The 13261-nt window shown below is 58.9% G+C and overlaps 1 protein-coding gene and 1 long non-coding RNA gene across 2 annotated transcripts; both read right to left on the reverse strand.

Annotated features, from left to right (window-relative positions):
- Window positions 1-4185: 4185 nt before the first annotated feature.
- Window positions 4186-5065, reverse strand: LOC135292379 (uncharacterized). Its single transcript, XR_010354756.1, has 3 exons — window positions 5043-5065; window positions 4615-4737; window positions 4186-4311 (listed from the first exon to the last, which is right to left on the reverse strand). It is a non-coding gene; the product is annotated as an uncharacterized LOC135292379 (long non-coding RNA).
- A 1556-nt stretch (window positions 5066-6621) lies between these two features.
- On the reverse strand, window positions 6622-12370 carry LOC135292380 (actin nucleation-promoting factor WAS-like). Its single transcript, XM_064406585.1, has 7 exons — window positions 12250-12370; window positions 11149-11204; window positions 10761-10860; window positions 10020-10141; window positions 9361-9414; window positions 6943-7126; window positions 6622-6644 (listed from the first exon to the last, which is right to left on the reverse strand). Exons 1-7 carry the CDS (start codon window positions 12266-12268, stop codon window positions 6622-6624), a joined length of 558 nt encoding a protein of 185 aa, XP_064262655.1. The 5' UTR covers window positions 12269-12370.
- Between the last annotated feature and the right edge of the window lie 891 nt (window positions 12371-13261).

Here is a 13261-nt window from a genome sequence, read left to right on the forward strand (position 1 = left end):
TCATCCGGGACCCCCCCCAAAAAACCCTGGAACCCCAAAAAAACTCCTGGGGACCCCCCCAAAAAAAATCCCCTGGGACCCCAAAAATCCTCTGGGACCCCAAAAATCCTCTGGGACCCCAAAAAACTACCGGAACCCCAAAAACTCCTGGGGACCCCAAAAAAGCCTCCGGGAGCCCAAAAAAAAAACTCCAAAATCCCCCCCGGGACCCCAAAAATCATCCGGGACCCCCCCCCCAAAAAAAAACCCCCTGGGACTCCAAAAAACTCCTGGAGACCCCCCCCCTAAAAAAAACCCCCCAAAAATCCCCCGGGACCCCAAAAAACTCCCGGGACCCCCCCCAAAAAAACCCAAAAATCCCTCGGGACCCCAAAAATCCTCTGGGACCCCAAAAAAAAATTCCTGTGAACCCCAAAAAACTCCTGGGGACCCCCCAAAAACACCCCCCGGGACCCCAAAAATCAACCGGGACCCCCAAATCCCCCCGGGACCCCAAAAACCTCCTGGAGACCCTCCCAGAAAAAACCGGGACCCCCCCAAAAATCCTCTGGGACCCCCAAAAAACAACCAAAAAAATCCCCCGGGACTCCCAAAAAAATAAACAAACCCGGGACCCCCCAAAAAAACTCCTGGAGACCCCAAAAAAACCCTCCGGGACCCCCCCAAAAAATTCCAGGACCCCAAAAAATCCCCCCGGGACCCCAGAAAACTCCCGGGGACCCCCCAAAAAAAAACCCTCGGGACCCCCCAAATTCCCCCAGGACCCCCCAAAAAATCCCCCAGGACCCCAAAAATCCTCTGGGACCCCAAAAATCTCCCAAAAACCCCGCCGGGACCCCCAAAATCCCCTCAGGGACCGCCCCCCAAAAAAATCCCGGGACCCCAAAAAACATCCGGGACCCCCCCAAAAAAAACCCCAAAAATCCCCCGGGACCCCAAAATTCCCCGGGACCCCCAAAAAACCCTCGGGACCCTCCCAAAAAAAAACCCCGGGACCCCCAAAAATCCTCAGGGACCCCCAACCCCCCCCCCCCCAAAATCCCCCCGGGACCCCCAAAAAACGAGCGAGGCTGGGGGAGGGCACGGGAGGCTTTAATGGGGGAACTGGGGGGAACTGGGATGGACTGGGATGGAACTGGGATGGACTGGGATGGACTGGGAGGGACTGAGATGGAACTGGGAGGGACTGGGGGGACTGGACTGATACTGGGATTGTACTGGGAGGGACTGGGATGGACTGGGAGGGACTGGGATGGACTGGGAGGGACTGAGATGGAACTGGGAGGGACTGGGGGGACTGGACTGATACTGGGATTGTACTGGGAGGGGACTGGGATGGACTGGGAGGGACTGGGATGGAACTGGGAGGGGTTGGGGTATACTGGGAGGGACTGGAGGGATACTGGGATTGTACTGGAAGGGACTGGGGGGATACTGGGAGGGACTGGGGGGAACTGGGGGGTGTTGGGGTTGTACTGGGGAACACTGGGATTATACTGGGTGGGACTGGGGGGAAACTGGGAGGGACTGTGATGGACTGGGATGGAACTGGGAGGGGTTGGGGTATACTGGGAGGGACTGGAGGGATACTGGGATTGTACTGGGAGGGACTGGGGGGAACTGGGGGGATACTGGGAAGGCCCTGGGAGTACTGGGAGGGCACTGGTGGTCACTGGTGGTTACTGGTCTGTACTGGTCTACACTGGTTTATACTGGTTCGTACTGGTCCATACTGTTTTATACTGGTTTGAACTGGCGGTTGCTGGTTGTTACTGCTCCATACTGGTCTATTCCGATTTATACTGGTCTGTACTGGTCTATACTGGTCTGTACCGGTCTGTACCAGTCCATACTGGTCTGTACTGGTCCATACTGGTCCATACCGGTCCGTACCGGTCCGTACCGGTCTATACTGGTCCGTACTGGTTTATACTGGTCCATGCCGGTCCATACTGGTCCGTACTGGTCTATACTGGTGGGTGCGGGTGGGCGGGGCCGCCCCTCCCCCCCCGCCGGAGCCGCGCGCGGCGCTGGAGCCGAGCCCGCGGTGGGGGAGGGGCGGGGGCGGCCTCGTCTGGGGGAGGGGGGGGGACGGTCAGGGAGCGGGACCCCGAAAACACCAAAAACACCCCAAAAACACCCCAAAATAACCCAAAATCACCCCAAAAACACCCCAAAAACACCCCAAAATAACCCAAAATCACCCCAAAAACACCCCAAAATACCCCAAAACCACCCAAAATACCCCAAAAACATCCCCAAAACACCCAAAATAACCCAAAATACCCCCAAAATACCCAAAAAATACCCCCAAAGCACCCAAAACCACCCAAAATACCCCAAAAACAGCCCAAAAACACCCCCAAAATCACCCCAGAAACCACCCGAAATACCCCCAAATCACCCAAAAAAACCCCAAAACACCGCAAATCCACCCCAAAATACCCCCCAACAGCCAAAAACCACCCCAAAATACCCCAAAAACCACCCCGGAAAACCCAAAACCACCCAAAAATCACCAAAAAAACCCAAAAAAACCACCCAAAATACCCCCAAAACCACCCCAAAATCCCCCAAAATCGCCCAAAACCCACCCAAAATACCCCAAAAATACCCCCCAAGACACCCCCAAAACACCCAAAATAACCCAAAACACCCCAAAAATACCCCCAAAACACCCAAAACCACCCAAAATACCCCAAAAATACCCCCAAAAAATCCAAATACCCCAAAACACCCAAAGTAACCCCCAAAACACCCCAAAATACCCCAGAACACCCCAAAAATACCCCCAAAATCACCCCAGAAACCACCCGAAATACCCCCAAATCACCCAAAAAACCCCCAAAACACCGCAAATCTACCCCAAAATACCCCCGAACAGCCAAAAACCACCCCAAAATACCCCAAAAACCACCCCGGAAAACCCAAAACCACCCAAAAAATCACCAAAAAAACCCCAAAAAACCACCAAAATACCCCCAAAACCACCCCAAAATCCCCCAAAATCGCCCAAAACCCACCCAAAATACCCCAAAAATACCCCCCAAGACACCCCCCAAAACACCCAAAACCACCCAAAATACCCCAAAAATACCCCCAAAAAATCCAAATACCCCAAAACACCCAAAGTACCCCCAAAACCACCCAAAATACCCCAAAAACACCCAAAAACCAACCAAAAAATCCCCCCCCCAAGACTCCCCCAACCCCCCCACCCCAAACACCCCAAAATCGCCCCCAAACCCCCCCAGGACCCCCCTCAAAATCCCCCCAAAACCACCCAGGGACCCCCAAAATCTTCCCCAAACCCCTTCGGTCCCCAAATCCCCCCAAAATCCCCCCGGGACCCCCAAACCCCCCCGGGCCCCCCCTCACCCTCGGAGCTGGGGGGCAGCGCCGGGGGCTTCTCCTGCTGCAGCCGGGGGGGCTGCGGGACCCCAAAACCCGTCAGGACCCCCAAAAACGGGTCAGGAACCCCAAAAACCGGGTCAGGAACCCCCAAAACCCGTCAGGACCCCCAAAAACGGGTCAGGAACCCCCAAACCACCCCAAAAACGGGTCAGGAACCCCAAAAACAACAACGGGGACCCCAAAACCGGGTCAGGACCCCCCCAAACCATCCCAAAACCGGGTGAGGACCCCCAAAAACGGGTCGGGACCCCCCAAAACCACCCCAAAAACGGGCCAGGACCCCCAAAACCGGGTGAGGACCCCCAAAACCCGTCAGGACCCCCCAAACCCACCCCCAAAACGGGCCAGGACCCCCAAAAACGGGTCGGGACCCCCCAAAAACACCCCAAAAATGGGTCAGGAACCCCAAAAACAACAACGGGGACCCTAAAACCAGTCAGGACCCCCCAAAACGGATCAGGACCCCCCAAAACCACCCCAAAACGGGTCAGGAACCCCAAAACCACCCCAGACACCCCAAAAAAGGGCCAAGACACCCCAAAAAAGGGCCAAGACCCCCCCCAAAACCACCCCGAAAACGGGTCAGGACCCCCCAAAAAACGGGTCAGAAACCCTAAAACCACCCCAAAATTGGGTCAGGACCCCCCAAAACAGGTCAGGGACCCCCAAAATGAGATCAGACCCCCCCCAAAATCAGCCCAGACCCTCCCCAAAAAACGGACTCGGGACCCCCAAAATGAACTCGGGACCCCCCCCCACTCCCCCCCTCCCCCCGGTCTCACCTGGGCAGGGTCCCGGGGGGGGCGGTCCCGGCGCTGGCCCCGCCCCCCGGCGCAGCCCCGCCCCCAGCAGCTCCAGCAGCGCGCGGGGGTCGCGGGGGGGGCGGGGCCCCAAATCCTGGGGGGGGAGGGAAACTGAGGCACGGCCCCCGCCCCCACAGCGGAGGGGGAATGGCCGCACCTGGGCAGGGAGACCACGCCCACCGGAAACAGGTGAGGCCACGCCCCCTCCTCACCTGGGCAGGGGAGGCCACGCCCCAAACTTGGGCAGGGGAGACCACGCCCCCCTCCTCCACCTGCCCCAGGTGTGTCAGTCAGTTTGGCCCCGCCCCTCACCTGCCCCAGGGTGTGTCAGTCCCAGTTTGGCCCCGCCCCTCACCTGCCCCAGGTGTGTCAGTCCCAGCTTAGCCCCGCCCCTCACCTGCCCCAGGTGTGTCAGGATCCTCTCCAGCCGCTCCGTGGCCCCGCCCAGGGCGTGGCTCACCTGGGCCAGGTCCCCGGCGCGCGGCGGCCACGCCCCCCCGAGGGGGGGGAGGGGTCACACCTGGGGGAGCCCGGGGACACCTGAGGGACACCTGAGGGACCCTGGGGAGCCGCCCCCGCCCAGGTGTGCCCAGGTGTATCACAGGTGTGCCCAGTGTGTGTGCCCAGGTGTGCCCAGGTGTGCCCCAGGTGTGCCCCAGGTGTGTCCCAGGTGTGTGTTACCTGTCCCAGGTGTCCCCAGGTGTTCCCCAGGTGTGTCACAGGTGTGTCCCAGGTGTGCCCAGGTGTGCCCAGGTGTGTGTTACCTGTCCCAGGTGCCCCAGGTGTGTGTTACCTGTCCCAGGTGTGCCCAGGTATGTCACTCACCTGTCCGGGCGTGTCCCCAGGTGTGTGTTACCTGTCCCAGGTGTGTGTGACCTGTCCCAGCTGTCCCAGGTGTGTCCCAGGTGTGTGTTACCTGTCCCAGGTGTGTGTTACCTGTCCCAGCTGTCCCCAGGTGTGTCACTCACCCTGTCCGGGCGTGTCCCCAGGTGAGCCCCCCGCAGCCGCCCCCGCAGAGCCGCGGCCTCGGCGCGGAGCCGGGACAGGGACACGGACAGGTGAGACACGGACAGGTGAGACACCGGGGACAGGTGAGACAGGTGAGACACCTGGGACAGGTGAGACAGGTGAGACACGGACAGGTGAGACACCTGGGACACCTGGGGACAGGTGAGACACGGACAGGTGAGACACCTGGGACAGGTGAGACAGGTGAGACACGGACAGGTGAGACACCTGGGGACACCTGGGGACAGGTGAGACACGGACAGGTGAGACACGGACAGGTGAGACAGGTGAGACACCTGGGACAGGTGAGACACCGGGGGACACCTGGGACAAGTGAGACACGGACAGGTGAGACACCTGGGACAGGTGAGACATGGACAGGTGAGACACGGACAGGTGAGACACCTGGGACAGGTGAGACATGGACAGGTGAGACACGGACAGGTGAGACACCTGGGACAGGTGAGACATGGACAGGTGAGACACGGACAGGTGAGACACCGGGGACACCTGGGGACAAGTGAGACACGGACAGGTGAGACACCTGGGACAGGTGAGACATGGACAGGTGAGACACGGACAGGTGAGACAGGTGAGACACCTGGGACACCTGGGACACCTGGGACAGGTGAGACACGGACAGGTGAGACATGGACAGGTGAGACATGGGGGACACCTGGGACAGGTGAGACACTGGGGACACCGGGGACACCTGGCACAGGGACAGGTGAGACACGGACAGGTGAGACACCTGGGACAGGTGAGACCCCAAGTGACACAGGTGTAAGAGCTGACACAGGTGACACAGGTGACACAGGTGTGACAAATAACACAGGTGACACAGGTGACAGTGACACAGGTGACACTCAGGTGACACCCAGGTGTGAGAGGTGACCTTGGGGAGGAGGTGACACAGGTGGCAGCCAGCACAGGTGACACAAGAGGTGACACAGGTGTGACAGGTGTGACAAGTGACATCGGGGGGGACAGGTGTGACAGGTGACACCCAGGACAGGTGACACGGGTGTGACAGGTGTGACACGTCACACAGGTGACACACAGTGACACACAGGTGACAGGTGACACAGGTGACACTGACAGGTGACTCAGGTGGCACTGAGGTCACTCAGGTGACACACAGGTGTGACACAGGTGACACTGACAGGGAGGTGACACAGGTGACACCGGTGACACGTCACACATGGGTGACACTCAGGTGACAGAGGTGACACTGACAGGTGACACCAGTGACACTCAGGTGACACAGGTGGCACTGAGGTCACTCAGGTGACACTCAGGTGACACTCAGGTGACACTCAGGTGACACTCAGTGACTCAGGTGACACAGGAGGTGACACTCACAGGTGACACTCAGGTGACACAGGTGGCACTGAGGTCACTCAGGTGTGACAGGTGACACTGGCAGGTGACACAGGTGACACAGGTGTGACAGGTGTGACACGTCACACAGGTGACACTCAGGGTGACACACAAGGACACATAGTGACACAGGAGGTGACACAGGTGACCCTCAGGTGACACAGGAGGTGACACCCAGGTGACACAGGTGACACTGACAGGTGACACAGGTGACAGTGACACAGGTGACAGTCAGGTGACACAGGAGGTGACACGCAGGTGACACTCAGGTGACTCAGGTGACACAGGTGACAGGTAACACTGACAGGTGACACCCGGGTGACACCGGGGCTCTCACCTGGGTCCGCGCTCGGGTGGGCGTGGCCGGGGGCGGGGCCTCGCTCGCTGCCCCCCCCCGGGGGGGTCCCTGGGGGGGTCCCTGGGGGGGTCCCCGGGGTCTCCTCGGGGTCCCCCCCGGCGGAGGGGGGAGGGGGGGGGATGGGGGGGGCTCCCCCTGCCCCCTCCCCCCACTGCGGCCACTCCTGGGGGGGGGGGGACAAAGGGGGGATGGGGGCGGGGACAGCCCCGGACCCCCAAAAACCCCCCCAAAATATCCCCAAAATATCCCCAAAACCCCCCCCAAAATATCCCCAAAATCCACCCAAAATATCCCCAAAACCCCAAAATCCACCCAAAATATCCCCAAAATCCACCCAAAATATCCCCAAAATCCACCCAAAATATCCCCAAAAACCCAAAATCCCCGCCCCAAAATATCCCCAAAATCCACCCAAAATATCCCCAAAATCCACCCCAAAATCCACCCCAAAATATCCCCAAAATCCACCCAAAATATCCCCAAAATCCACCCAAAACCCCAAAATCCACCCAAAATATCCCCAAAATCCACCCAAAATATCCCCAAAACCCCAAATCCCCCCAAAATATCCCCAAAATCCACCCAAAATACCCCCAAAATCCACCCAAAATCCACCCAAAATATCCCCAAAATCCACCCAAAATATCCCCAAAATATCCCCAAAAATCCACCCAAAATCCCAAAATCCACCCAAAATATCCCCAAAATCCACCCAAAATATCCCCAAAACCCCAAAATCCACCCAAAATATCCCCAAAACCCCCCAAAATATCCCCAAAAAACCCAAAATCCACCCAAAAATATCCCCAAAAACCCAAAATCCACCCAAAATATCCACAAAAACCCAAAAAAACCCCCAAAATATCCCCAAAATCCACCCTAAAATATCCCCAAAAACCCAAAATCCACCCAAAATATCCCCAAAATCTCCCCCAAATCCTCGAGGGACCCCCAAAATCCCCCCCCAAAAAATCTCCCAAAAATCCCTCAAAACCATCCCAAAACTCCTCCCAAATCTCTGCCCAAAATCCCCCAAAATCATCCCAAAATCCTCCCCAGAACCCCCCAAAAATCTCCCCCAAATCCCCCAAAATAATCTCAAAACTCCCCCCAAAATCATCCCAAAACTCCGCTCAAAATCTCCCCAAAATCTGCATCAAATTCCCCCCAAAATCCCCCCAAATCCCCCCAGACCCCCCCGGGACCCCCCCAAATCCCCCAAATCCCCCCCAGTTCCCCCCCAATCTCCCCGGGACCCCCCAAATCTCCCCCAAATTCCCCAAAATCCCCCCAAATCCTCCTCAAATTCCTCCAAATCTCCCCAAATCCTCCCCTGTCCCCCCCCCCCCAATTCCCCCGAATCCCCCCCAAACCCCTCAGGACCCCTTCCCAAATCCCCCCGGGACCCCCCCCCTTAGTTCCCCCCCAAACCCTCCCAGCCCCCTCAAATCCCCCCCAAACCCCTCAGGACCCCTCCCCAAATCCCCCCATTCCCCCTCAAACCCCCCCAGACCCCCCCAATCCCCCCCCAAATCCCCCCAGACCCCCAAATCTCCCCCAATTCCCCCCAAATCCCCCCAACTCCCCCCTAGACCCTCCTAGGACCCCCCAAATCCCTCAGGACCCCCCCCAAATCCCCCCAAATCCCCCCAAACCCCCCCAGACCCCCCCAATCCTCCCCCCCATCCCTCAGGACCCCCCCCCAAACCCTCCCAGCCCCCTCAAATCCCCCCAAATCCCCCCAATCCCCCCCCCCATCCCTCAGGACCCCCCCCCAAATCCCGTCAATCCCCCTGAGACCCTCCCAAATCTCCCCCAAATCCCCCCCAGACCCCCCCAAATCCCCCCCAACCCCTCAGGACCCCCCAATCTCCCCGGGACCCCCCAAATCTCCCCCAAATTCCCCAAATCTGCCCCAAATCCTCCCCTGTCCCCCCCCACCAATTCCCCCCGAATCCCCCCCAAACCCCTCAGGACCCCCCAACTCCCCCCTAAACCCTCCTAGGACCCCCCCCCAAATCTCTCAAGACCCTCCTAGGACCCCCCCCACAAACCCCAAACCCCCCCAAATCCCCCCCCGACCCCCCCAATCCCCCTGAGACCCCCCCCCAAATCCCCTCCAAATCTCCCCCAAATCCCCCAGGACCCCCCTCAAATCCCCCCAAATCCTCCCCAGTACCCCCCCTCAATTCCCCCCCAAATCCCCCCAATTCCCCCCCCCAACCCCCCCCAGACCCCTCCCCAATCCCCCCACAAACCCCTCAGGACCCCCCCATTCCCCCCCAGACCCCCCCGGGACCCCCCAGACCCCCCAGCCCCCTCCCCAATCCCCCCCAGACCCCCCAAATCCCCCCCATTCCCCCCAGCCCCCTCCCCAAATCCCCCCCTCCCCCTCACCGGCTCCCGCCGTTCCCGCGCTCTCGCCCCCCCCGCGCGCCGGGACCCCCGGACCTGGGGGGGCGACGGGGGAGGGGTCGGGGGGGGCCGGACACCGGGGGGACCCCAGACCCACCGGGGGGGGGACCCCAGACCCACAGGAGACCCCCAGACCCACAGGGGGGGACTCCAGACCCACCGGGGACAACTCCAGACCCACCAAGGGGGGGACCCCGGACCCACCGGGGACCCCCGGGACCTGTGGGGGACCCCAGACCCACAGGAGACCCCAGACCCACAGGGGACCGCCAATCTAGACTGCCCCCCAGGGACCCCCCCAAAAATCCAGAGACTCCCAGGGACCCCCCCCAAATCCAGGGACCCCCTCAGGGACCCCCCCCCAAATCCAGGGACCCCCTCAGGGACCCCCCCCCCAAATCCAGGGACCCCCTCAGGGACCCCTCCCCAAATCCAGGGACCCCCCCCAGGGACCCCTCCCCAAATCCAGGGACCCCTCCAAGAAGCCCCCAGACCCACAGGGACCCCCCGGACCCCCCCAGAGCCCCCCCCAAATCCAGCCCCTCCCCCAAGCCCCTCCCCCCTGCAGCCCCTCCCCCAACCCAGCCCCCTTCCCCAAGCCCCGCCCCCTCCAGCCCCTTCCCCAAGCCCCGCCCCCTCACCTGCCGGGCCCCGCCCCCCGCCCCGCCCCCCCGCGGCCCCGCAGCCGCCGCAGCCTCGCGCGCATGCGCAGGAGCTCCGCCTCGGCCCCGCCCAGCAGGGAGCGCGCGAGCCCCGCCTCCTCCTGCAGGTGAGGGGACAGGTGAGAGACAGGTGAGACATTACCTGTGCAGGTGTGTCACCGACCCCCCAGGTGTGCCGTTACCTGTGCAGGTGTGTCACCGACCCCCCAGGTGTGCCGTTACCTGTGCAGGTGTGTCACCGACCCCCCCAGGTGTGCTGTTACCTGTGCAGGTGTGTCACCGACCCCCCAGGTGAGACATTACCTGTGCAGGTGTGTCACTGACCCCCCAGGTGTGCCGTTACCTGTGCAGGTGTGTCACTGACCCCCCAGGTGTGCCGTTACCTGTGCAGGTGTGTCACCGACCCCCCAGGTGAGACATTACCTGTGCAGGTGTGTCACCGACCCCCCAGGTGAGACATTACCTGTGCAGGTGTGTCACCGGACCCCCCAGGTGTGCCATTACCTGTGCAGGTGTGTCACCGACCCCCCAGGTGTGCCATTACCTGTGCAGGTGTGTCACCGACCCCCCCAGGTGTGCCGTTACCTGTGCAGGTGTGTCACCGACCCCCCCAGGTGAGACATTACCTGTGCAGGTGTGTCTCACCTGTCCCAGCTGTACCCAGGTGTGTCCCAGGTGTGTCATTACCTGTCCCAGGTGTACCCAGGTGTGTCCCCTCACCTGCAGCGCCCCCCGCAGTCCCAGGTAGACGCCCGTCACTCTCTGCGCCTCCTCCCCCCCGCAGCCGCAGCCGCCCCAGGGCCCCCCGCAGCGCCCACACCTGGGGGGCAGGGGGCACCGGGGTCAGGGGTCACTGGGGGGTCACCCAGGGGTCAGGGGTCATGGGGGGTCATTTGGGGTCGCCAGGGGTCAAGGGTCACTTGGGGATCAATGGGGGGTCAGGGGTCACAGGAGGTCATGGAAAGGTCACCAGGGGTCAGGGGTCATTGGGGGTCATCGGGGGGTCAGGGGTCATTTAGGGTCAGGGGTCACTGGGGGTCATTTGGGGTCACCGGGGGTCAGGGGTCACCGGGGGTCACAGGGTCAGAGGTCACGGGGTCAGACCCACCAGGTCCTGCTGGGGGTCCCGGGGGGTCCCGGGGCTGCTCCGGGGCCGGGCCCGGCCTGGGGGGGGAGGGGTGAGAGACCCCCGGGGAGCCCAAATCACCCAAAATCACCCAAAATCACCCAAAATCACCCAAAATAACCCAAAATCACCCAAAATAACCCCAAATCACCCCAAAAGTAACCCAAAATGACTCCAAAAACCTCCCAAAATAACCCCAAAATAACCAAAAATAAAATCAAAATAACCCAAAATAACCGAAAATAACCCCAAAATCACCCAAAGCCACCCAAAATAAACCCAAAATAACCTAAAATAAACCCCAAATAAATGAAAATAACGCCAAAAAACTCCAAAATCACCCAAAATCACCCAAAATAACCCAAAATAAACCAAAATAAACCAAAACTCCTCCAAAATAAACCAAAATAAACCAAAATAAAAAACACAAAATCACCCAAAATAACACCAAATAACCCCAAAATACCCCCAAATCACCCAAAATAACCCAAAATTACCCAAAATCGCCCAAAATAACCCCCAAATAACCCAAAATAACACAAAGTAACACAAAACCACCCCAAAATAACCCGAAAAAGCCCCAAAATAACCCAAATTCACCCAAAGTAACCCCAAAATAACCCAAAATCACCCAAAGTAACCCCAAAATAACCCAAAATCACCCAAAGTAACCCGAAATTACCCAAAATCACCCCAAAATCACCAAAAATAACCGAAAACAACCCCAAAATAAAATAAAATCACGCCAAAAACCTCCAAAATGACCCAAAATAACCCAAATAACCAAAAATCATCCAAAATAACCCAAAATAACCCAAAATAACCCCAAATAACTCCCAAAATAACCAAAAATTACCCAAAATAACCCCAAAAATAACCCCAAATCCCCCCAGAAATAACCCAAAATGTCCCAAAATAACTCAAAATAACCCAAAATCACCCAAAAAAACCCCCAAAACTCCACAATAACCCAAAATAACCCCTGAGATCCCCCCCAAAAAAAAACCCAAATCCCCCCAGAACCCCCCGGACCCCCCAAAATCCCCAAAATCCCCCAAAATCGCCCCCCCTCCCCCCCCGTACCGGGGTCTCCAGCGGCCATTGGGGGTCCCGCAGCTGGGGGAGGGGCACGGAGGGGTCAGGGGGGGTTTGGGGGACCCCCGGGACCCCCAAAATCCCCAAAATTCCCCAAATTCACCCCCGGGACCCCCAAATTCCCCAAATTCACCCCCGGGGACCCCCAAAATCCCCAAAATTCCCCAAATTCACCCCCGGGACCCCCAAATTCCCCAAATTCACCCCCGGGACCCCCAAAATCCCCAAAATTCCCCAAATTCACCCCCGGGACCCCCAAAATCCCCCAAAATTCCCCAAATTCACCCAGGAACCCCCAAATTCCCCAAATTCACCCCCGGGACCCCCAAAAATCCCAAAAATTCCCCAAATTCATCCTCGGGACCCCCAAATTCACCGCCCAAGACCCCCAAAATCCCCCCAGGGCATCAAAAAATCCCCGAAATCCCCAAATCTCCCCCAAATTCCCCAAATTTACCCCCAAGGACACCCCAAATCCGCCCCAGGGCATCAAAAAAAAACCCCAAAAAACCCCAAAAACTCCCCAAATTTCCTCCCCAGGACCCCCCAAAATCCCCCCGGGACCCCCAAAATCTCCCAAATTCTTAACAGGACCTCCCAAAATCCCTTCCAGGGCATCAAAATCTCCCAAAATCCCCAAATCTCCCCCAAAATTTCCCCAATTTTCTCCCAAAATCCCCAAATCCCCCCCAAAATCCTCCCAAATTTCCTCCCAGGACCCTTCAAATCCCTCCCCAGGACCCCCCAAGTCCCTCCCAAGGCACCAAAATCCCCCAAAATCCCCCAAATCTCCCCCAAAATTCCCCAAATTTCCTCCCCAGGACCCCCAAAAATCCCACCCAAGACTCCAAAATCCCCCAAATCCCACCCAAAACCCCCCCAAATTTCCTCCCAAATCCCCCCGGAACCCCCTAAACCCCCCCAGGACCCCCCGAATCCCCTCAGGACCCCCAAATCCCCCAAATTTCACCCCAAATCCCCCCCAGGACCCCCCAAATCC

The sequence above is a fragment of the Passer domesticus genome, unplaced genomic scaffold (assembly GCF_036417665.1).
Source record: "Passer domesticus isolate bPasDom1 unplaced genomic scaffold, bPasDom1.hap1 HAP1_SCAFFOLD_319, whole genome shotgun sequence".
Classification (NCBI taxonomy): Eukaryota; Metazoa; Chordata; class Aves; order Passeriformes; family Passeridae; genus Passer; species Passer domesticus.